General features: G+C 43.3%; 1 protein-coding gene across 1 annotated transcript in view; it reads right to left on the reverse strand.

Annotated features, from left to right (window-relative positions):
• Positions 1-26,576, reverse strand: part of cdk14 (cyclin dependent kinase 14) — a 159,735-nt gene that overhangs the window by 37,682 nt on the left and 95,477 nt on the right. Inside the window, exons 11-13 of the mRNA XM_078287238.1 lie at positions 16,090-16,153; positions 12,263-12,311; positions 3,068-3,207 (exon numbers count right to left, since the gene is read on the reverse strand). Coding sequence (XP_078143364.1) covers positions 3,068-3,207; positions 12,263-12,311; positions 16,090-16,153 — 253 coding nt within the window. The remainder of the gene's footprint in view (positions 1-3,067; positions 3,208-12,262; positions 12,312-16,089; positions 16,154-26,576) is intronic.

Below are 26,576 nucleotides of genomic sequence, written 5' to 3' on the forward strand. Positions count from 1 at the left end.
TTTCCTCAAGGTCAGCGCTCCGTCTCGCGCTGCCAGACGCCCAAACACACTCTTGCTGCAATCAAATTGAAAATGTCAAATCCAATTCGCACAGCAACACCCACTTCGGGAGCTCTGTTGTCTCAGTAATTCTGGCATTGTTGCTGGTAATCTGTCTGGGTATTGTCTGCATAAATCCATAACACGTCAGACAATGGAGTGCATGGTCGGCCACACAAGACATGCTCTTTATCCCTGCAGTGACAACATGGGACATTTACTTCAGTGATTCTCAACCTTTTTCATATCGAGGACCCCTAATTTAGCACACAAACTACGGCCATGGACCCCCATTTGATGAGATTTTGTCTCTCTGACACAAATCTGAGAATATATTTATTGTTGGATATGATTTTGTCCTGAATCCCATGACTATCTGTATTGTAGGTAGAGAGACAACAATGAAACTATGATCAAAACAGTCATTCTTCTAATTCTCTAATTACATTCTCTAACTTCTTGTAAATGAAATAATGGTGAAGTTTAACAATTGACCAATTTGCTGGGGACCCCCTGGAACCCCTTCAAGGACCCCTGGTGCTCCCCGGACCCTACGTTGAGAACCACTGATTTACTTGAGAAGTTATCTGACGATTCATCCCTTCTACAGTATCGTCTTTTATTTGGGTTTGTTTCAGCTGTGGAGCAGTGGGTGTGCTGAATACAGAGCGGCGCATAGTAATATGGATTTTCTGACAGCGAGGCTCGATTCCCTGATGTTGGGCCGGCCGTTCCCATTGGCACAAGTCTATTCCGGTGGAGGGACGCGATCGCCATGCTGGGTCTGTAGCCAAACACTGACGGCTGGGGTAATTAGCCGGTTCTTTATCTCATTTTCATTTCTCGCCTGCATAATTTCGACGTAGCCTCCCTCCCCTTCCGTGACACCACAAGCAGCGGGATCCAGGCTTCTCTTCTCTACACTCCACACACGCACACGCACACACACACACACACACACAGAAGACGCTGGTGCCATTTAGCTCGGTGTTGATCCACTCCTATCCTCATTTTCGAAAACTGTTTTAATTCACTACCATTCCTGCCTCAATGGCTCTGCCGCTTTGCATGTGTCCTCATGTGCATGCCAAAAGAGAGAATGAGAGAGAGAGGGAGAGGGAGAATAAAGAGAGCAAGAGAGTGAGCGAGCATGACAAAAATCAAAATAAGGCATCTCTCCCTCTCTCTCTCTCTCTCTCTCTCGGTGACCGCTGCCTTCTGCTTCTCTCCCTGCACATAACAAACCTGCTGGGTGCTGATAACAGGATTAATAACGCCGAAAAATCCTAATCTGGGGAATTAAAAATGGAATTCTCCCATTAAAAATTACCACCCTGTGGGCTGTGTGCGGTGGCGGCACACTCAGGTCTGCCGAGCGGGTCTTTCACACCGCTAATGAATAGCGGCTTAAGGGATTGGCGATGTATGTATATGTAGCCCTGTCAAATAATATGGATATGCAGTCATCTCTGACATACTTTCATGCGCTAACCTGATACTACAGGATTAATTGATATGTAGCCCGAAATGTTGCTGTGGCTAAAGCTTCTGACATTTCCACCCAAAATATACCCGGGGGGATCAACAGTATTAATATTACGTGGAATAAAAATCTATTTCTACACTTGAACATGTGTTGAAAACTAAGTTACTGTATATTTCTGCGCTGTTTTTCAGAGGAGAGGGCCCCCTTGTTAAAAGAGCGACTCCGTGTGTTTTCTTTGCTCCGGGCGAACAACAAGTCATGGAGATAGAAAATCAAACTGAGCGTCTCGCGGCGGCCAGCAGAGGTCCAGCTGGGCCTTCTGTCCCAACGGCATCCCACCATAATAAGACGAGGCTTTCTCTGCGTGAACAAAAACAACCCCGGGTCGCTGCTCGCCTTCTTCTTTACAGAGAGAGAGGGGGAGAGAGAGCGAGAGAGAGAGAGAGAGAGGCAGAGAGGAGGGGATACTGTATGATACAGTAGAGCTGAGGGAGCTTGGGAGAAGGGAAAGAGAGAACACAAAAGAGAAAGAGGGAGAGAAAGCAAGAGAGGGAGAGAGACAAAGAGAGAGAGAGGCAGAGAAGCCAAGTTGCCATCCAACTGTCAAGCGTGTTGGAAGTGAATTTGTAAAATTTTGCAGAAAAATAAAACAGGAATGGGTGTGTTTCCATCAGCTGATTGTCAAAAAACACCAGAAAAATACCGTTTTTGAAGAACTGATTAGTCATGTTGTTCATAATCTTGGTTATGTTTCATCTTTCATTTGAAGATAAAAACAAAGAAATGATCTTAGTGATATTCTAATGTACCAACTAATGGTCATACAACCACAGTGGAGACTTATACATGTTAGAAACAACAAGTATGATATTCTATTGTACCAATTAATGGTCATACAACCACAGTGGAGACTTATACATGTTAGAAACAACAAGTATGATATTCTATTGTACCAATTAATGGTCATACAACCACAATGGAGACTTATACATGTCAGAAACAACACGTACAGTATGATATTTCTGAGGAGATTGAACCAAGCTTAGGTCATTATTCATTCAATCAATGCATTCCCTGTGCTTTTTATCGCGTAATTTCTTTATCAATGCATTATAACTCATATACATACACACAATGTTTATCTGACGATACGATGCTAGATGCGATATGGGGTTCATGATTCGATACAACCACAATACGATGTAATAAATAAAAGTTCAATGACAACAAAGTCTGACATCTGCAGAATTACGTTTATTTCTGAGCCACAAATCTTTCTAGCGATGTCATTGGCTGCTAGAATGTAAAGAACAATTTAAAAATGTCATTACAAAGTGCAAATAATATAATTTGGATGGAGAGCTTGTGAAATTGTGATGGTCAAGCGTCTCATTTGTGATTACTACAGCAGAATAAAATGGAGCTAATATCGCGATTCATTTTTCCGCCCCACGATACATATTGTCACATTTTTGTATCGCGATATATTGAATTTCGATATATCGTCCCATCCCCAGTAAGCAGTAAAGTGAGGCTACGTACTGTCCTGCAGCTCCCAGAGCCGTGGAGGGAGGTGGCTGAAGTATTCGTGGTTCAGAGCTGCCTGGGCCGACAGCCGGTTCTTTGGGAAGCACTGGAGGAACCTGGAGGCCAACTCCTCAGCATGGTCCACGTAGCCCAACCTAAACACAACACACACATCAGACAGAGACAGGTAAGTCACCAAATACATAAATTAATGCCTTACCACTTCCATTTCATCCATATCAAATATAACCTCCTCAGTTCTTTCTAACCTATCTTCCCATTCATTCATCCCTCTGAGAGACCAACTCAATTTCTCTCCGATTCACAGAGCTGCTGACGACAAAAAAAAACACAACTTTTAATTATGCTGGAGGTTTGCTGACTCAAGAGGAAAAACGCTGCTCAGACACACACACATGCACATGAACACGCGCACACACACACACACACACACACACACACACACACACACACACACACACACCTTCCTCTCTGGAGCTTGCCTTGCACAAGGCAAGTGGGTCACTATGAGAAACCAAAGGCCTCCCAGCCTCTGTATATGTGTGTGTGTGTGTCGCTGAACTCCTGAACCAGCCCTACCTAACAGCACTGAGAGTTTGGGGGGGGGGGAGAGAAGATTGAAAATAAATGAACGGCAACAAACTCAGTCCGTAATTAGGCATCCACTCCATTAAATAAACATGATGTTATTCCGCGCAGCCTCGGCGCTTCCAGTCCTCCTACAGCCTCTCTCTCGTGTTCTGCAGGCTTCTCATGGCCCGGGCTCCCCAGTCAAGCGCTCTGACAGCCCACTCCCATGGCTCTCAATGGGGATCTCGACTCTACTTATCAGCGGAGAGACAGAGGGGAGCCTAAATCTCTGCACAACTCATCAACGCCACTCAGCGAAGAGGCAGAGAAAGAGGCAGGGATAACGTTAATGAAGTCCATCAGGGCCTCTGCCTGCCTCTCTCATGCAGCTCAAACCCTCTGTATCACTCAGCAGAGAAGTTGAAAGAGAAGCGAGTCGATGTGTGAGCCATCTATAGTGTGTTGTTGAAACTATACCGATGCTTTGCTATACTGAAAAAAGGCCTTAAAGGGTAACTTCGGTATTTTTCAACCTGGACCCTATTTTCCCAATTTTTTGTGTCTAAGTAACTAATGGGGACAACCATTTTTGAAATTGGTCCAGTATTGAGCGAGATCGCGTCAGCCAGCAGCCGTGAAACGAGCTGCAATGTAATCCGACGGGGTAAATCGCACTGTCAATGTACGTCCACTAAAAGTGCTTGTTTTTGCCACTGACAGGCTCAGATTGTTATTATAAGTGTCTGACAACATTATGGAAAGGACCCTACAGAGAAATGAAACGTTTTTCTTTACCTTTCGCTTGATCCGGTCTGTGTGTAACTTCCTGCAACAACTCAACTCTCGCGAGACTTGAGCGAGACTTGGTTACACACAGACCGGATCAAGCGAAACAAGCACTTTTAGTGGACGTACACTGATGGTGCGATTTGCCCCATCGGATTACATTGCAGCTTGTTTCACGGCTGCCAGCGATGCGATCTCGCTCAATAGTAGTAGTAGTGGTGGTAGTAGTGGTAGTAGTAGTAGCAGCAGCAGCAGTAGTAGTAGTAGTAGTAGTAGTAGCAGTAGTAGTAGTAGTAGCAGTAGCAGTAGTAGTAGTAGTAGTAGTAGTGGTAATAGTAGTAGTGGTGGTAGTAGTAGTAGTGGTGGTAGTACTGGTAGTAGTAGTAGTAGCAGCAGCAGCAGCAGCAGTAGCAGTAGTAGTAGTAGCAGTAGTAGTAGTAGTAGCAGTAGCAGTAGTAGTAGTAGTAGTAGTGGTAATAGTAGTAGGGTGGTAGTAGTAGTAGTGGTGGTAGTAGTGGTAGTAGTAGTAGTAGCAGCAGCAGCAGCAGCAGCAGCAGTAGCAGTAGTAGTAGTAGCAGTAGTAGTAGTGGTAGTAGTAGTAGTGGTGGTAGTAGTAGTAGTGGTGGTAGTAGTGGTAGTAGTAGTAGTAGCAGTAGTAAACATATTCATGCATATTTGTGTGGAATCTGATCAAAATGTATCATTAGTGTCAATTCAGGTTAAGGTCTTCCCGCAGACAACCAGTGTTGTATTGATCAATTCCGCATTAAATATGTAACAGTCAAACTGTATCATATCCATCATATCAGAGGTTGACAACACTGATTGGACCAGATCTCTTATATGTGCAAACCGATATATCAGTCTAACCCTAGTGGACCTTCCCTTGAGACCCTCAGGATCAATATTTTCTCCCCAGCAGCTGGTTCGGCTGTGACCGGTGTGGAAGAACAGAGTGACTCAGGTCTAGTTTGACTGAGGTCAGCAACCATGCTGGTGCAGGAACAAACAGGGAGAAACCTGTGGGTGAGAAATCACCTGGACATGCAAGTGCTGTTGATGTAGGTGCACATTCCTCTCTGCTAACACTGTCAGCTAGGCCAGGCCCAAGCTAAACAAGCACGCATCTCCGATCCACATTATCTCCTAAAACTATCAAACGGCTCCGGTTGATGACACGTTTGTGGGAGAAAGACACATTCCTCCTTCAGCGGGGCAAAGCAAATGCCTTTGCGTGTCTTCGTGTGTTGCGTGACCTGGGAGAGGCCAGGCAGAAGAAAGCACCTGCTCGTGTTGTTCACCCACAGAACTTGAATGGATAGAACGGTCCTTCCACTGTGGTAATTTGGCTAGTACAGCATAAAATGGCGATTCTGGGATTTTAAGGGTTATTTGGTGACAACACAAGTCTGGGCATTAAGGCTTTAAAGTGTGTCGCAATTGCTTGAGAACTGAGCAGATGAGTTAGCAAACTCAACTGAAAGCTAACGTTAGCGTCGAGGCTAACGTAGCTTTATCACAGACTGTACTTCTCTCTCTAGCTCTTCTAGTCAACGTTAGCATGTTAGCAATCCATGGCAGCAAGGAGACAGAGAAGCTGCTTTGGTTCTTGCTGTAAAACTTCTCACCTCAGCGACTTGCCGTGAGTTGGTTTATATGGAAGCTAAGTTACAGCTAGCCCAGTGGTTCACATAATGGCCGCCGCTCCGACCATCCAGAATGGGAATGACCAGTGTTGCCAACTAATTTTCAGGGGAAGTTGCTACAGGCAGGTCGATTTGTTGCTAAAAGTTGCTAAATGACGTTGTGATGTCATTGCGTGATGACATCATTATGTAATGACGTAAAACTGCATCATTACGTATAATACACAATGACGTTACTCAAATTGACTGTCCATCTCGGCGAAAAATATGATTTGAAATTTGTTAGTTTATTTTGTTTGTTTATCACATATTTTTATTTGTAAAAGTAATATAAACACAACAAATTTTTTATGATCAGATATTTTTATTTTTTACCTTTTTCAAGACTAGCTTAATTTTCATCTGCAGTGAGTGCGCTAGCATGTAGTAACGTTACTGAAGGCTTAGCCCTTTTCAGATTGTTAATGCTACTTTGTGGAGGAAATTCTAAATTCGTCTTTTTTTTTTTAAAATTGTGACTTCCTAACCAAACAATTGTACTCTGAACTGAATGTGTTTAAATGATTTGACCAAAAAAATTAAGTTTGTCTCGTCGAGCGCATGCTACTGCTGCTGCAGCTGCAGTCAGCCAACAATGATTGCTGCTGCTGCCTGTGCCTGGCTGAGCCGTCACTACTGCTGACGTCACTCACAATGCACTTTTGCAGCCAGGCAGACAGACCGTGTGTTGTGACTGAGTGTGTGACAGAGAAAATCGTTTTTGTGTCATTTAGAGGGAAAATGCGTGCATTTTAGCGTTTGAGTCACTTTTCAAAAGTTGCTAAAAGTTCCAAATACATTTTAAAAGTAGCTAAATTTGTTGCTAGGTGCTTTTTGAAAAAAAAAGTTGCCAGGGTAGTCTGAAAAGTTGCTAAATCTAGCAACAAAATTGCTAAGTTGGCAACACTGGGAATGACCGTTCTATCCTTTCAAGCTCTGTGTGTTCACCCCACCGCTACGGGGAGCGGTAGACCGGCCTCTTTCAGCCGTGCTCAGCAAAGGCTGGCAACCGGGAGCTGTTTTGGAAGAAAGGCTTTGTGTCTTTATCTAAATACACATCCTACAAGCAGCTTTCACCACGTCTGACTCAGTTGATGATGAGGGTGTTGCACAAAGAGACGTTCGAGGGAAACAGGGATCTATTCATTGGCAAACAGGCCTTAGCATGCAACTATCAACACAGTTGAGGAGGCGGACGATTAACTGCTGTCTTGGTGAAGTCAAGCTCAGGATACTGTACTAGAATTTGACTGATATGGGTTGTCAGGACGGAAAAGCCACTGAAACACCATTTAGATCATCATGGGACACTAAAACTCTCCACTGAAACCCAGGATACTAGTACTACTACTATTATAACTCAGTTGAGAAGTTGAAAGAGTCACAAGTCAATGTGTCATAGCTATGTGTTGCTGAAACCACACTGTTGGGAAAAAAAGCTTTTACTTAAGTTGATACTGATTTTTTTTTTAAACAGATTTTTGGACTGATTGACGGAATTTTGTGCTGATTCAATATATTTAGGGCCCGAGCACCGACCGGTGCGAAGCCCTATTGTAATGCAAGGAATTATTATTATCATTTTTATTTTTATGATTTGATCGCATTTTTGAGGGGCTAAAGCTGCTCCAAAAACCACCAAACTTTGCCCAGGCCTGAAAAGTGCTGAAAAATTATATATTTAATGGGTCTTGGACATGGGCGTGGCAAAGTGCCTCAATAGCGCCCCCTACAACATTTCAAAACAAAAGCCCCCAACTTTCTGTTTCACCTAGATGTACGCAATTTGGTGGGCACATTTATCATGTCCAGACTTAAAAAAAAGTCTCTTGGTGCCATGACCTAAACCCAACAGGAAGTCAGCCATTTTGCATTTATTGTGGCATTTTTGGCCATTTACAGGGGTCATACTTTAACTACCTCCTCCTAGGAGGTTAATCGGATCCACCTCAAACTTGCTCAGCGTATATAAAAGACCTTGACGATTAAAAGTTAATAAAAGCTTGACTTTTCCTCCAACGGCGTGGGCGTGGCGAGGTGTCGAATTTCCATGTTTCGCCACGAAACAGGAAGTGCTTTGTAACTCCACTGTACATGGTCACATCTGCCCCAAACTTCACGTTTGATAAGTGTCCCGGCCTGAGCACATCCACAGGCCAATATTCACTTATGGTCATAGCGCCACCTACTGGCAAAACAGGAAGTGGTTTGTAACTCAGCTATACATTGTCAAATCTGCCCCAAACTTCACACGTTTGATGAGCGTCCCGGCCTGAAGACATCTACATGCCAATATTCAGTTATAGTCATAGCGCCACCTACTGCCAACACAGGAAGTGGTTTGTAACTCCACTGTACGTGGTCAAATCTGCCCCAAACTTCACATATTTGATAAGTGTCCCAGCCTGAAGACATCTACAGGCCAATATTCCGTTGCAGTCATAGCGCCACCTACTGGCAACACAGGAAGTGGTTTGGAACTCGGCTGTACATGGTCAAATCTGCCCCAAACTTCACATGATTGATGACAGTCCCGGCCTGAAGACATCTACAGGCCAATTTTGAATCATAGTCATAGCGCCACCTACTGGCAAAAGGAAATGACATGTTTTAAAATGAAAATTCAGAGCCGCGTCGACCGGTCGGTGTCCAGTAACGACGCCACGGCACACCCCGACGTGCGCAAAGTGCGAGGGCCCGATCATCGCTGCTTGCAGCTTTAATTAAATTTGATTTTCTTGCCAAAAAATTACAAATGTTCAGTGTTTTCCAGGTTTTTATTCTTGCCAAGGTGGAAAAAAAGGTAGTAGTACTAGTACTACTAGTAGTATAAGTAGTAGTAGTAGTAGAAGTAGTAGTAGTAGTAGTAGTAGAAGTAGTAGTAGTAGTAGTAGTAGTAGTAGTAGTAGAAGTAGTAGTAGAAGTAGTAGTAGTAGTAGTAATAGAAGTAGTAGTAGTAGTAGTAGAAGTAGTAGTAGTAGTAGTAGTAGTAATAGAAGTAGTAGTAGTAGTAGTAGTAGTAGTAGTAGTAGTAGTAGTAGTAGTAGTAATAGAAGTAGTAGTAGTAGTAGTAGAAGTAGTAGTAGTAATAGAAGTAGTAGTAGTAGTAGTAGTAGTAGTAGTAGTAATAGAAGTAGTAGTAGTAGTAGTAGAAGTAGTAGAAGTAGTAGTAGTAGTAGTAGTAGAAGTAGTAGTAATAGAAGTAGTAGTAGTAGTAGTAGAAGTAGTAGTAGAAGTAGTAGTAATAGAAGTAGTAGTAGTAGTAGTAGAAGTAGTAGTAGTAGTAATAGAAGTAGTAGTACTACTAGTAGTAGTAGTAGTAGAAGTAGTAGTAGTAGTAGCAGTAGTAGTACTACTAGTAGTAGTAGTAGTAGAAGTAGTAGTAGTAGTATTAGTAGTAGAAGTAGTAGTAGTATAAAACAGATTCATGCATTTTTGTGTGGAATCTGATCAAAATGTCTCATCTATTCAGGTTAAGAGGTTCCCATAGAGAACCAGTGTAGTACTGATCGATTCTAAAGTAAATATGCAATCGACTGACTGGACCATATCCCATTTTCAATAAAAGGCCAATATCAGCCTCACATATTTCTTTCTAACCCTATACCTCTCTGTACTCTGCATACAGCTAACATTAACATGGGGTTGTAGCAGTCACATTGCACAAGCACATCCATAACCATGGGCCCTGACCGAATGATTCACATTTATACAGCTGGAAGAAGATCACTACAGGGAGGAAGGAAGGTCGAGAGCAGAAACAGGAGAGCGAGGGGAGAAGGAGAGCCAACTCCTGAGCGGAGACGAGGCGAGCGCATACGTTCGTATCAACTTCATCGCCCCCGTGACATGCGATAAAAGGAGGTGGAGGGGAAGCGGCGGTCGTTAACATTCCTCCGCACTTTCTTTCTTCACATATTTATTTCCTGCTGGACTGGAGCGAGGCCAGGAGGCTGGCGGGGGACAGACAGGGAGGGAGGGAGGGAGGGGAGGGTAAAGCCACCTTAAACCTGCAATAGGCGATATCAGACCTTTATAACTAATGCTGAAACTAATGTGTGCTATGTGGAGATTTCATTGAGACATAATGATATAAACCAATATCCACACAGCAGCAGCTGTGTTGCTGTTTTCACCTCTTTTCTAAAGCTTGTTGTCGAATTCCACTCTGGAACGAAGATAGCTTTTCATGTTTTTTAAAACTAGCTTGGCTCCTTCCTCGCTGTTTGAAAGCGGTGCTCTCCCCCTCCCGTTCCTGAAAAAAATTCTTGTAATGCCGGAATCGATGAAGCGAGCGAGTAAACTTGTTAAACTAGTAAACTTGCTGCCTGCCTCTTCACTTGTCATTGTAACCTTCAGCTGGAGAAAGATCTGGCAAAGTGAGACTGGTAACCGGTGAGACTTCCCAGCAGGTACGTTTAGCTTAGCTATTAGCATATATCCTCACATTTGTCCTTCGTAGGCCTCCGTAGTGCAGTGGCTTTGCTGTGTGTCGTTTACAAATGTGTTGTGGTTTCTGTCAGCCAATGTGGGAATGACAGCTCATGAGGTGGTTTCCACTTAACAGTCAGAAATTTACTGACAGGATTTTACTTACAGGATTTCTGGGTAGTGAAGTCCTTCAAACGTTCAAAGCTACCTCTCGCTGCCATTTGGGGCCGCTGATGTGCGAAATTGCCCTTCCAGCATTAATTATTTTTTGAAAATCGAACCGATTTGTGTTCTTATTGGTGGTTGTTTCAGTTGGACATCATACAGTAGTTCACCCATCTCTGCTGTCAACCAGCCTTCTGTTTGGTATAAAATTACCCTCTGTCTCTCTCTCTCTGTCTTTCTCTCTCTCTCTCTCTCTCACAGCTTACATGCATACAGTATACTATCCAACTATCCAAAAACTTTTTTCAGCGCCATGACTGAATAAGGCTATAGGACTCTGAAAGGGCTCTTTATTTGGACTCGTCACTCAAATATGAATTGAGAATTAGGGGGAATTACCAGACCAGAGAACAGTTCATAGGTCATTAACATGAGACTACTGTATGTGCGTGCTTAGGATCATTGCACTTCCCACCAGAGTCCTTAAAGTTGCACTATGCAGTTTTTGAACATTTTGATTCATAACTCCCTGTGTGGAGAAGTGGGCCTCTGACACCGACTCGCCTTTGCCCTCTGTGGCTGCCCCTCCAGATGTACGCCAGGGGCAAAGGGTGGCACACATCTGGGATAGCTACCCCCCTCCCCAACTATGCCACCATGCCCTTTTCCTGCCATCTGTGTCTGGTGTCCCAGTGCAGGATCACACACCAGATGGGAGCTGCAGGAACTGTGTGTGAGCCGCACAGCGAGAGTGTGTGAGCTGCAGAAAGAGTGTGTGAGCTGCAGGAGGAATAGGTGAGCTGCAGAAAGAGTGTGTGTAGAGTGCATGAGCTGCAGGAAGAGTGTGTGAAGAGTGTGTAAGCTGCAGGAAGAGCGTGTGAAGAGTGTGTGAGCCGCAGGAAGTGTGTGAAGAGTATGTGAGCTGCAGGAAGAGCGTGTGAAGAGTGTGTGAGCCGCAGGAAGTGTGTGAAGAGGGTGTGAGCGGCAGGAAGTGTGTGAAGAGTGTGTGAGCTGCAGGACAAGTGTGTGTAAAGTGCGTGAGCCGAAGCAAGAGTGTGTGTAGAGTGCGTGAGCTGCAGTAAGAGTGTGTGAAGAGTGTGTGAGCTGCAGGAAGAGTGTGAATAGAGTGTGTATGCTGCAGGAAGAGTGTGTGAAGAGTGTGTGAGCTGCAGGAAGAGTGCGTAAAGAGTGTGTGAGCTGCAGGAAGAGTGTGTGTAGAGTGTGTGAGCTGCAGAAGCCTAGACACCCGGCGGCTGGACAATGACAACAGTGTTTAGACTACGGTCTGTTTCAGGGGAGTGTGTTTGTGTGTGTGTATGTGTGTGTGTGTGTGTAAAGCTGTCACACAGTCCGCCTGGGGTAGGGGTTAAAGGTCAGAGGTGTTATACTCTATGAAGAAGAGATGGAACATTACCCATGGGAATAAAAATGTCCCTGTCAGCAGCAACACCCTCTGACCTAACATATGCTCACACATGCACAGACAATGACACACACACACACAAACACAAACACACACACAAACATCTGATTATATGAATAGTCCACTTACTTATTCCACGCTTGTCTGAGCTTCTTGGCGCTGTACACCGTGAAGCGGTCTGTGATAGGGAGAGAGAAAACAAATTAAATCATTTAAGCAAGAGCTCTCATCAGGTTAATGTGCATGCATCTTATTACATGGAAGCTACATATACATAAGCGGCTTCAAATTGGACTCCTAAGTAACACTTGATGAAGAAAAGCAAAACTATATACCTCATACAATATGACTCATGAAATAATACTTTTGCTGAATCGTCAACTTTTAGAATTGGTAGGTATTTAGGTGAAAGAAAATTGTGGGAATAACAGGCAAACCAATTCTAAAAGTTGACATTTTATTGAAATAATTGCTGTTTAGATTATTATCGATATGCCGAATTGAAGAGTGGCTCATATCAATTCAGAAAAGGGTTTGGGTCGTATTTTATGAGCTGTGTAATTCTGCTGATAAGCCAGGAAACGTTCAGTCGCCAGATTTCTTGACTGGAGTTTGGCGTGAAGTTCTCTCCATACTAGAGAGGACAGCATGTATCAGAGCTGGGTCTCTTTCAGCATGACTGTATATTTCCACAGTCGTGTTTATTATGCTGCAAGTGTGTGAGGCTTTGCAACTGTACAGTCTACCTCACAGCTCACTGACATTACAGCCAAAACCTCCATGTGGACACAAACAAGTCTGAGGCGGCCAGCCAGCCAGCCAGCCAGCATGTAAGAATGTATTCAGCATGAATGAATGGAAGATATGGACACATATACAGCATTGTGATACCAGTAGTAAAACTTAGAGACCAAAAACCTGAATGAAAATATGTATAATATGACAATATATCAAAAAAGAAGAAGAAATATGCAGTGTGAAAAAAATGAATATACCTGATGTGTAAAATGTGCATCGTATTCACATTAACAGAACTACAAAGAGCCATACATATGTACACAAAGAGTCTACACGTGTAGATGTGAGTTGTCTTATCAGTATATTCAATTTAAAGCTGTATACACAACATGTTCAGAAGCATCTAGGCGTGCAGACGTACATTGCAAAAACTGGAAAATGAATAAGAGTGGGAAGAGAGGCTGGAGAGAGAGATACGACTGGATGTGAGGAAATACTTGCGGAGCCTTTTCAGAACCGCAAAAGTGGGAAAAAAACAACGGCAGAAGTATGCCTCAGCTCTGAGGTCAAGCCACGTTGTCATGTCCAAAATCACAAAGCAAAGTGATGTGTTGCGAAAGTAGGGATGGAAAAAAAAAAAAAAAAAAAAAAAAAATCACTGATACCATCGCTGTGTTTTGGGAATATCTTGCAGATCACGCTCCATTCAGAGGCTGCTGTGGAAACTTTCATCTGAGTAGGTTTGAATCACAGGATGCATTTACAGACCGAGGCAATACTGCCATCTGCTGCTTGCAGTGTCTATTGTAATGAATTGGACTTCACTGTATCTACCAAAAATATGTTTGCATATTTTTTGTCGACCCTGTCAATGACATTGGTATTAAATATTTAGGATTATCTGAAATTATTCTTGTATATTCATTGACTTTTGGGGACTTTTAGGGTATAATGAACTCTAAATAATTCCTACCATGTCTATTAAAAGAGATTATGTACTAACAAAACATTAAATAATATGTATGTGGATATTTCTATCTGACACAGCAGAGATAAACTTTTCTTACAATATAATCATCGGTCAATCATCAGCAAAGTTCAGTTTAAGATCATTCAACCCCCTAATGTTTTGTGCAGATTGTGTTTAGTATTTCACGCTCTGATTATAATCATTATCATCCATTCACAATGTGCTTATAATTTATGATGCCTCATAATGCCTGATGGGCACCGCTTCATGTAAAGTGTTACCAGATCATCCCTCTATCCCTCATTCTTCCTGTGTTTTTGTTTTTGTGAAATGGGAGCCATAATAACATCCTAACTGCAGACATCAGATGAACAGATGCAATGGTTGGAGGCTAGGGCCAGGCAGACCAGTGTGTGTGTTTGTGTGTGTGTGTGTGTGTGTGTGTGTGTGTGTGTGGCTCAGACAGCCGCACAGCTGTCCAACACAGTGTGTGAGAGGCTAACAAGAGCCAACTGTAGCCATGGCCACAGGATGTGAGATTACGTTTGTGTGTGTGTGTGTGTGTGTGTCTGTGCACGCTTGACTGCGAGTGTCACCCCGGTTGCTCCCTAATTGGCCACTGGAGATAGGAGGTTGGGTCACATGTCTTTGTAACGCCACACTGCCTCCCCCACCGTCGCTCGAGCCCTCTTTATCTCTCTCCTAGCCTGTCCTCTCTCCTCCTCTCCATCTCTTCTTCCCTCCATCAGCTAAAACTAATCTGCAGTCCCTCTGTTCATGTTTCCTCTAAAAAGGCCTAATGAGCTCCCAGAGGGCACGGCTAGCCTGGCAGAGCTGCCACCCTCACTCCCGCATTAAAGGAATACACTGAGTTTTTTGGTAGATTGTCCTGTTGGTCATCTTGGCCTTTAAGTGATGAGAACATAGACACCAAAATCATACACGTGTCCCCGGTAGATCGTTGGATCCGGCGCTCCATGCTAACACTTTAGTGGGTATACACTATGATGAGTGATAGCACAGCCAGGACAGCCTTGCAAGTCGCTATCCCTCCAATAGTACGCTTGCGGTCGATTGTTTGGAACGCCCTCAAAGGACAGACAGACCAGCAGCGTATGAAAGTCAATGAGGCTAAACGGCTAATCTGTTGTATTGTTACAGAGTTGTTAGCCTGGACATTGTCATTTCAGTGTGAATATATATAAAAATATAAATGGCGAGATGGTTTTGTGTTATTTTTTCCTGAGAATCCATGCTTGTACATGCCCATGCTAGCACTGTGGCTAATCAGCGCTCATTGGCTGAAAGGGTTCATGAATAATAAGTAGCCGGCTCACATGTCCGCACAACCCATCTATGATACTTCCTATTAGCGGCGTTCTCAACTGCCACTTGGCCCGCTGTAATTTCATCTAATTAGCGTTAATAAAATAAGACACACCAGGAGTAAATAAAATGATGGCGTCCTCAATACTTCCACACTCAGCAAAAGCTAACACTTCAGCATATACTATGTTGAGTGATAGTTCAAGTTCAATAACTTTATTTGTCCCCGGTGGTAGGCTCCATGCTAACACTCCATGCTAACACTTTACCATACACTATGTTGAGTGATAGTAGCTACATGCTAACACTTTAGCTTACACTATGTTGAGTGATAGTAGCTACATGCTAACACTTTAGCTTACACTATGTTGAGTGATAGTAGCTACATGCTAACACTTTAGCTTACACTATGTTGAGTGATAGTAGCTACATGCTAACACTTTACCATACACTATGTTGAGTGATAGTAGCTACATGCTAACACTTTAGCTTACACTATGTTGAGTGATAGTAGGCTCCACACTAACACTGGAGCCAAGTAGGCTATCTGCCAGGGACATGTGGATGATTCTAGTCTGTATATTCTCATCACTTAACAGGGAAGTTGACCAATGGGTCAATCTCACTGTATTCCTTTAAACCAGAGTAAGACAGCAGGATGGCTGAGGGGTGTGTTTGTGTTTCTTTGTATCCTTGTGAGAACCAGTTTGAGTTTTAGACCTCCTCACTTCTGAAGATGTTAGTTTCGGAGACTTGGGTTTAGGGTTAATGTTAGAATTAGGATTAGGTTTAAACCAGGATAACAGTTAAGGTTAGAGGTTGGAGAATGAATGTAGTCAACGAAAGTACAAGGGTGTGTGTGTGTGTGTGTGTGTGTGTGTGTGTGTGTGTGTCTGTGTGTGTGTTACTTGAAGGGTCTCACCTGGTTTGAAGTGAGGCAAGGAGTGAACACCAGGCCAGGTGTCCTCAGATGGGGTGCCGAGGACCTAAAAAGAGAACAAAAGATGGAGGGGAGAAAGTGAGAGTGGAGCAAAAACCAATACTTTTTTCATACTTTCATTCATTCTCTCATTCACACTTTCCATTCCATTATGTTTTATAAGGCATTAGGAGTGCATTAAAATTCCTCATGCCCTTATAACGCTCTATAGATGTGGTTATCATAGAAAGTGTTACCAGATATTTGATTACACATAATTTTGTGATTGTGTGTATGAGAGAGAGAGAGAGAGAGAGAGAGAGAGAGAGAGAGAGAGAGAGAGAGAGAGAGAGAGAGAGAGAGAGAGAGACACTCTGCACACGATTGGCTGTGTGTCAGACTTGGCATTCCGGCACAAACGCATCCCATTGGCTGTGAAACGGCCATGACAAGTATATAGCGCATTCTCTATGAAGAGGCTGGCTGAATTCTCACGCACACAGTCTGGGTTTATGATGACAAAACCCAGAGGAGCGGACATGCCTTCGACATGATCCATCACTGCTAAGCGCCGTAATAGTTTCCAGATCGCCCGTGTCTCTCTGATCTCCCAAATACTCTTACAGTACAGTCACTGGCCAAGGAGCGGCTGAATTTGTACTGCCTGTTATTGTACAACGTATGCAAGCGCTGTGCGGAGGTGTGTGTGTGGTAGGATCGCTGGGAGAAATGGGTTTCAGATGGCTCCCGCTGGCTGAGAGACAACATGAAAGAGAGAGAATAATAAAAGTAGAGATTGAGGGAAATGGTGATAGTGAAACGCTGGCTGTGTTTCCACACCAGAATAACCTGGCTACTGGACATAGTACCATGAATAAACCAGTTAGCAGAATATTCTTCCTCCAGAACCAAAAGTGTAATGTGTAGACTGTAAAAGTGGGAAGTATGGGAAAGAAATGGATTACTAATATGTATGTTCTTCTCTCAAGAACATCAGGAACAAACTGTTGTAATGAATACACGAGCCATGCAAAAACATTATAACAGCAAATGAGAGGATGGCAGGAGAAACATTTATTATATCTCTGATATAATAAATCAGTGATTCTCAACCTTTTTCATATCAAGGACCCCTAATTTAGTCCACATTAGGGCCACAGACCCCCATTTGATGAGATTTTGTCTCTCGGACCCAAATCTGAGAATATTTTTATTGCTAGATATGATTTTGTCCAGAATTCCATGACTATCTGTATTGTAGGTAACAGTGAAGCTATGATCAAAACAGTCATTCTTCTACATTCTCTAATTGTGTTAACTAATGAAAGTTTAACAATTCATCAATTTGCTGGGGACCCCCTGGAACCCCCTCAAGGACCTCTGGTGGTCCCCGGACCCCACATTGAGAACCAATATAATAAATCATCATGCAAACAGCCCTTCTTACTATCTGTTAATTCAATAGTTTCCCCTGTACAGTTCTCTTAATTACTTGTCTCATCCATTTGAATGCAATGTCTTCTTCATATGGGGTTTTGTACATGGAATTTTTGCAGCAAAGGCAATAAAAAAAGACCACAGGATCCTCTAGGAATGGTGACGCCATTCTTCCAGAGCCTTTTTTTGGTTCGGATCTGATAGCCTGAACATAACCAGGGATCTTGTAGTTTTTATCATTATAATGGAGAGCAAAGATCAAGCAAAAATTGTCAGAAATCTATTTGAGAGCCATACCTAAAAAAAAGAACTACCATCACGGAGCATCAGTTCCCTCTGAACTAGTTTGATGATCTTTGGTAGTCTTCTAATTTATCACAATGACCAAATACTAATATCTTGTCTAGGGTTTAGTGAAACCACTCCTGTATTTACCAGAAGTTGTGACTCATCCTGTAGATAAGAGGCTGTGAATGGTCTCAGCCTATATGAATGGTGGAGCTGATGTAATAACGCCGAGCCCCAGCAGAGGGCAGTACAGCACCATGAGGCAGAGCTGAGTGGGACTTCAACAAGAGCAGCCAGGACAAACTCCAGCTACTAAACTGATTCAATGAGAACAAACTCCCATTGTTCTCTTTTTAGTTTAGTCTTTGGTTTAGTTCACTGAAGGATTAAAATAAATCAGTGTTCCAGTATTCCAGTTCTTACAGTATATCTATTTCATCATATTAAAACAGACTACTTTGGTACTACCTATATCTTAACAGTTGCAAGTTATTACACCTGTCTTCTACTGTCAACGCCCCCATCCACTAGACATGAGTGGTCACTCTAGTTTAAAGGGCAACATGTGGCAAAACATGAGACTGCAATTGAGAGTTTATGGGAGATCATAGGATGCTGTCTTGAATAGTGTTTTCCTTCATCCAGAGGTGTGACCAAGTCAACTTTGCTCGAGTCCCAAGTCAGTCTCAAGTCTTGAGGCACAAGTCTCAATCAAGTCCCAAGTCTAAATGTAGAACAGCAAGTCAAGTCAGAACAAATCAAGAGTCCAGTATCAATTTAATATCTTAAAGAAAATTAAATATCTAGGACTTTTCAATGCAATATGGTTTTAATAGGATAAAAACTTGGTAAGAGCATCATGAGTTTGATTTCTATAATCAGTTTCAACTTCAATAAATTCAATCATTCCATACAAATTCAGAAAACAGAATTTAAATTCAGTCATCTGCTGGAACAAATCTCATCACTTTCAATCTAAGTCATTTACACAAACACAAGATCTCAAGTCAAGACTTTAGAAACCTTTTCAAGTCATCAAAGTACAAGTCAAAGTCAAGTCCCAAGTCACCAGAACCCAAGTCAAGTCAAGTCTCAAGTCTTCTCTTCATGCATCAAGTCAAGTCTCAAGTAATTAAAATTCTGAGTCCCCACCTCAGTCTTCATCATCATAAAAACAGAGGTTAGGGTTAGGGTCTTTATATAGGTAGTTCCATTATTTTTTCCATACCTTGCAGCAGATGGTACACCAATATTATTCTTACTCATATTTCAGTCAGAGACACTTACGTCAAGGGACTTTAGACCATTTATTGCAAATGGTTATACAGTTGTATTTGGCGGCAAGGCTCTGCTCTTGAGGATGCACCCCAATGAATCCAAACAGCGTGCATGAGATTCTGCGGGGAGCACAATTAACCCCCCAAGGCATAGTGGACATACATCATTCAATACATGAAAACCTTAACATACAGACATAATTCAGAGAGAGCTCACACAACATCCTATGAGCGGACAATAGCAGGAGGAGGACGGGGAGGTGGAGGGAGTTTGAGAGTCAGCTGAACACCAGGATTGTTTGGAGCGGTTTACTGGAACTCTGGAGCGTTTCCTCCTTGAGTTCAGTTCGTTTGACAACAACAATGCCATCCGCCTGAAAATAAATTGCGTTGATAAAGTAATCTGAACCGACTGCAGGAAACGACCCCAGAATGCAAGGGTTTATGGGTATAACGGGATGTATCTCGATCTTAACGGGTATGAGCAGCAGAGAAGGGCGATGACAGCAAAGAGTGCAGAAACGTCCATCATGCTTGGCGAAAGTTCTAAGGAACTCTGTCCAATAAGTGAGCCGCTTGGGAATCATGTGACTTTTTGTTTACAAGCCCCAGTTTGCTTGTAATAAGGCCTAAACAAACGTAATAGAATAATGCAACAGAGTCAGCTTTTCCACTATGGTGCAGACCAAAGAAAACCAACCGGAGGTGCGATCGCATCCTAAGACAATTCTCTGTGTTTGACACGCTGACTTGATAAAATGCTTCGGCAAACTCCATTTCTACTGTACAGCATGTGGCAATAAAAAAAATGAAAAACTCTGTTATCACTTTATCAAGAACGGAGGGAAAATGTAATTACACAAAGCTAGCGGCAGCACAATGCCTTCGCCCACACAGGCACACAGAATGAGCTGTCGAGATGTTGATAAAGGTAAAGTATGTGTGTGTGTGTGTGTGTGTGTGTGTCTATACATTGGTGTACAAACACACACAAAACTGCTGATTATCCCCACCTCCAAGTCCCTGAGGCCACAGAATGAAATTATTGGTCCCCTCGCCCTAACCCCGTCACCCTGTGGGGGAACACTCACTAGCTTAATTACTGACACACACACACACACACACACATCAGCGCTCTGTGTGGTCAAACACACCTCCGCTGCTTCATCATCTCCACAGAGACTGTCACGGCGGCAGCACCGCATCCGTTATGCTGCGGGACGGCTTCATACATCACAGGTGAACTATGCCAACCTCTCCTCATGTAATTATGGCTTCAAAACACACACACACACACACACACACACACACACACACACACTACCAGTCCATGTTTCAACATATATGGTTGCCCTTAATGCAAAGGTATGCACTGGATCACAACAGAATTTCATTTTCTCTTTGTCTTTCTCCACTAGTATGTGTGAAATTGTGCGCACACATACACACACACACACACACACACACACACACGCTCACAAAGTCTGGGCATGGTGAATCTCATCTATTGATAATAGCAAAACCACGAGACAGGAGGACAACAATAGAGGGTAAAAATAATATCATAGTAAAAAAACAAGAGGATGAAAGATATCACATAAAAGCCAGTCTATAAAAATAAGTTACGAGAAGCGATATGAAAGGCGATACAGATTCTGCTTGCCTAAGCGGCGGTGTGTTTACTCTGCTCCCTCCTCCTGGCCACGGCGAAGGTGACACCCAGCCCCCGAGGAAAAGCACTGATGACTGCATGTTTCACTGGCTCTAACTCACCACCAATATCACTCCCATTAACCCTGTTGCCCACAGTCTGGAGACCCAAACCCATTGTCCTGAAGCATATGAGCCCATGACAGCTGAGTTTAACGGTGAAAAATCCTTAAAGGATACGGCTGGTGTTTTTAAATACATTTCCTATCGTCAACAAATGAAAATAAGAAAATCAACAATGCGTTTTCTCTACTCCCATTACTTCCCACGTACTCTTTTTAGCCGTCAACCCGGAAGTCATTGGCTCCAATTGTAAGCTAAAAACCTTTAAATACAGCTCACAAAGACATAGTTTCAATTTAAAAAAAAATCGCTGTTACCATGAAAAGTCAGGCTATTGGTAGTTATTACCAAATCAAATTCAAATGGGAACAAATTCTTCATTACGCCGGGGACTATTTTCGGTGCTACGGAACTACTTTCCTGAGATGGAAAACGTGTTTACAGCCGGCTTATTAAGTTGTTTGAGGAAAAAGTCGGCTGACCCGGTGCATCGCAATGATGAAATATGCTGCCCAGAGCAACGGCATGGCTCTTTGACGTGTCTTTAATAGTTTTTTGGCTAGTTCTCTGGCTACTGAGACATGGCTTTATTGGGCATCAGCTACATGGACGAGACCTGTTAGCAAAACAAATTCATTGCTGATTTTGTTAATTTCATAGGTTTGTTGACGGTAATAAATGCATTAAAAAACACCAGCGTTATCCTTTAAAACTGGAAGCCAGGGGGAAAGAACGAGAGTGCTGGGGGAAAAAACTAAAAAATTAATGAAAGCAACTGTAAAAATGTACCCCACCGATGATGCAGTCACCCACTGGGCCAATCAGTCACAAGCTCCACAAATGTGAAAAAGGTCACAGTTTCAAGTCTGTTATGGAACAATACTAAGACATTTTGTAAGGCCATTTGCATTGCATAGTCTTTTCTTTGTGTGGTGTCCCCAATTGTTTGTGATTGGGGTTAGGGTTAGTACAAATGATGCAGTTATCCCTTGGGCCAATCAGTAAATAAATTAAAAAACCTTTTTCAAAAAACTCAAAATGGTAGAAAGTCCAATATGGTGCACACTGATGGTCTTGGAGGCAAATCTGTAGAGCAAGGACAGCTGATTTCATTGTGGGGGACAAAAAGTATGGTAAATCCACAGTACACCGTACAGCGGCGTTTTAACCGGACAGCCGGTTCTACTGACATTACAGTGACATTGAGACACACCGACACTCAATTATGTTCAGCCATCACACCTTTGGCCCTGAAAAGTGTTCATTTATAGCGGGAACGGGATTGGCAATACGCCCCAATCTGTCTGAATGGGTCAGCCTATACGTTATTCAGCTTCCCTTAAGGATCCACAGCACCTAAGGCAAGCAAAAATCACCGTGCAGGATATACTTTTCTCCTGGTAATTGGGAACAAGATCTCAATGTCCAATATGCTGTGCTGTCAATGGCTGTGAAATGACCCACGAGTGGGGACAAAAGTAATTTGAGACAGATCTGTCAACTTCATGGATTCATATTGAGGTGTGAGATGAGAATGCTGGAGAAACAGATGTTTCTGAGGAGAGGGGTAACCTTGTCTTGATAGCAGCGGCTGGGTCCCTCGCTGAGATTTATTACGCTGCCCATATGGAGGTAGTGAGACTGTGAGTATAAGAAACAGGGGCTGGGACAGGTTGCTGCATCAACTTTCTGCACATACATAACCTTGGTGTCCTACAGAGCTGGGGTTCCCGACCACTGAGCCGGGGACCAGTACCAGGCCTTGGACAGGAGGGAGGTAGGCTTGGGCGATATCCAAAATGCAATATTGCGATACTGTTCCCCCAAAATATTGCAATAAAGCATTGGAGGAAAGAATGGCCATTTGGTATAATTTGCTCAATCCTGCTATTTCCAGAAAAAGATATTCGATATTGCGGGAAATATCGTGATATTCACAAAATATCGATTTATTCGATAATATAGAATATCAGCCCAAGCCTAGAGGGAGGGGGCGCACATTTTTTACTTTGCATTGTGCTAAACCTCCATCAGTGTGACAATATATCAAACATGAAATAGGGGTAAAAAATCAAAACAAAACACTCTTTTCATTGGACAAAAACTGGCAGTTGTCTAAAGCTATTTGCAGTTTGCACATCGCCAGGCTTCACATGGTCTGGCTCCTGATTATATCAGTTAACAGTTAACTTTCTATTGTCCTCAGAGGCCTCTCAGGTCCACCAGTCTTGCTCTTTTGGCTGTTCCAGAGTCTAGGTTAAAATCAAGAGGTGATCAATCTTTTGCTGTGATGGCCCCTACACTCTGGAACAGCCTGCCACATAGTACCAGGTCTGCTGGTTTAGTCCCCGTTTTTAAATCTCGCCTTAAAATCCATTTTTTATAAAATAGCTTTTCCTAATGACTGGTGGCGGTGCTCTGTCCAGTTTTGAACATTGCATTTTTGTATTTTATCTTTCTTTCTTCTTTCAAAGCTATGCTTGAAACATTCTACACAAATATGTATTATTATTATTATTATTAACAGCTCATGGCTGGTTTTCTCACTCTCACTTATAACACAAGCCAACTTCCAACTCTCTACAATAATATATCTGCAAGTTTACCAAAATATGTTTTAGCCACAAAAGTTGGGTTAAATTGAATGTGAGCTGCATGAACAAATACATATTGAGCCAGTTTTGTATGTTGAAACATAACTCTAAACATATTATTAAGTATGTAGGAAATGTAAATGTATAAATTTATAATAATATGTAAATTTTATGTTGATTAGCCATTTAAAATAGTCTAAATGGTTATAGGAGTCTATAGGTTGGCTACCCTCCCCTATCAACATGGAACAAAAGTTGAGTCTGCACACTGAAAGCTACTTTAAAGTTGTATACATTTATTTAACACCTTGGAAGCAACTCATTGTTTGGATTCTACTTGTGTGCCATGCTGTGTATGCTGTCTGGCGGCTGGTTAAGATTGGGATGTACATATTTTTACTCTACTCCAATATCAATGTCAATCATGGTCAACAGACCAATAAGGGTGACAGACGGCCTAATTTGGGGGCCTTTGGACGTCTGTCGAGGGCAGATCCAGTTTCACACCAGGAGTAAGCTGTCTTGGCTCAATGAAAACTAGTCAAAGGGGAAGAGAGAAAGGGGGGGAGACAAAAGGGAGACTTCATCACAGATGGAGAGGGATGGCCCACCTGTCCCGTGCACTGGCAGGGTTTCACCTTCAAGCTTGGACGAGCAGGACCGTGACAAGGCAGCAGACAGGATGGGCGAGGCTGACGCAGACAGGGGCGGGGAAGATGGAGTTACGGGGGAGGAGGGGAGCTCGTGGGGGCATTATAGGGGTGCGGGGGGGATGAGGATGTATGTGAGTAGATCCCAATCTGGTCCACGGAGATGGAAACAGCTTGCATTATTGATGGAGAGAGTTTAATGCCCTTTGAAGTGAAGAGAGGGAGCGTGGGGTGGTGGGGTGGTAGGGATTAGGGCTGGGTGTGAATGTCAGCGTCTTTGTGAGGAACATCAGAAGGGGAAGAGGAGTTACAGCAGCGCAGCAGGGGGGCTGAGGAAAGGAGCTGACACATCACAGAACAGCCAGGCAACAGGCCTCAAATCGGCCCACTTAGAGCTCCTCACATCTACCTCTCAACTCAGAGATCAGGAGGTAGAGAAAGAGAAAGACTGCCAGGTGTTGAACAGGAAGAAAAAACACCAATGGTAAACATGGTGTCCCCCACCAATGATGCAGTCCGCCTCTGGACCAGACTTGGGCTAATCAGTTCAATCCTGAAAATGCTGGAACACAGTGCTGAGATGCATCATTCCCCAACGTTTGTCAAAATCTGACCAATGGCGTCTGAGATATCGTATCTGATGGACGAACAAACAGTAACAATATGTCACCTTGTTTTGATCTAAAACTGTAGCACCCCCTCCTTTGGGTCAATCAGTGTAGTTTTGCGAATGCTGGAACACAGTGGTGAGATGCATCATCCCCCCAAGTTGTGTCAAAAATGTATCAGTGGTGTCTGAGATATTGCATGTGACACATTGACAAAAAAATTAACAGAATAGCGCCCCTCTTTGGCCAATCAGTGTAATTTTGAGAATGCTAGAACGTACTTAATTTCCCCAAGTTTCATTGAAATTTGATAAGTGGCGTCTAAGAAACTGCATGTGACGGATGTACGAACGAACGAACAAACGTCCAAATAAGCAAACAGAGACCGATCCATACTCCCTGCCGATTTCATCATGGCGGCCAACAAAAATGCCAACTGACCAAGTTCTGCTGGTGCGGCACTTTTAGGGAAGACTTTCTGAGCACTTTCAGTTTCAGGTTTAAGAACATGGGGAACATAAATCCTTATGAACAGTGGGAGGTCAAAACTTTCCCCTTTGCAAAGACAGTTGATGGTGAATTCCGATCCCGACAGAGACAGAGTGACAGAAACATGAAACAGCTTGGTGAAAGGGATGACATGCCGATCTATCAGTGAGGGCAGGCCAGTCCGGACGGTATACTGCTCTTTCTGAGTGTGAGTGTATCGAGAGAGAGAGAAAGAAAGAGAGAGAGAGATATAACTGCCACCCAGGAATTCCTTCGAGGTCAAAGGGGATGACACTGAGCTATGCGTGCACATACTGCTGGACCAACATACACACACTCCCCCGCCAGCCAAATTACAGACCACCCACCCAGACAGACACAACTAATAAGTCTGGCCTTCACACACACACACACACACACACACACACACACACACACACACTCCCCTCTTTCTTCGCCATGTGTTGTTTACATTGGCTTTATACCCTTTTCGATGAGACAAGGTTAAAGCAGGAGATAAAGTATGAAGACAGAATTATGTGCGTGCTCTCAGACAGAGAATGAAGAGATTAGAAACAGCTGGCTAGTCAAGTCACTGAAACCAGGTCAGACGGACAGAACTGCTGTGGTCTCAACACATCAAGTGTGTATAGGTGAAACAGAGTACAGTGTAAAAGACTGATTCGCTGATCACAGGAGTTCCATTAAGAGAGAGGATGTCAAAATTCCGCAAGCGCTACTTTAAAGAGACGAGCATCCTATGTCGGCCTTTTCTTTGTTGGAGAAAGTCTCTCTTGACCCAAGAGGAGGTGATTTAAGTTTCCTTTAAAAAACAAAGATAGGCCTCATTTAAAAAAGCTTTACCCAAACTGAGTGAATGAACTGTGCCTAATGTCTGTAAGAGGGTATCTTATGTCCTTAAAGGGTTTAAACCCTGTGGTGCCTCTTGCGGCAGAAGATAGAAATTGGATCTAAGGCTACTACAGCCATAACACATTGGTGTTAGTATTAAAGCTATTGCTCCCCAAGAGTAGCTGAATGTTTAAATTCTTGTGGCTCATTTTGATATCATGCACTGTTGAGGTGCTGAAGGTTTGCAAGGTGCAGATTCTTTGCCCATAGCCAGTCTCTGGACACGAACAGAGTGATCCTGGCTTCAGCCCAAACTTAAGTTCCAGTCAAAAAACCCCACAAACCCCCCATTCCCGCACCAGTCCAAGCCCTAACCTACCCCTGCCTCATCCACATTCCTACCCCTATCCCCCCGTCTTTATCCCAAGGCCGACCCTAGCCTCCATCTCCTTCTTTGCTCCAAAAATCTAGCTCCATCCAACCCCGGCCCGGCCCGGCCCCGAGCTGCCGTCCAACCCCCCC

Source organism: Centroberyx gerrardi, chromosome 12 (genome assembly GCF_048128805.1).
Source record: "Centroberyx gerrardi isolate f3 chromosome 12, fCenGer3.hap1.cur.20231027, whole genome shotgun sequence".
Classification (NCBI taxonomy): Eukaryota; Metazoa; Chordata; class Actinopteri; order Beryciformes; family Berycidae; genus Centroberyx; species Centroberyx gerrardi.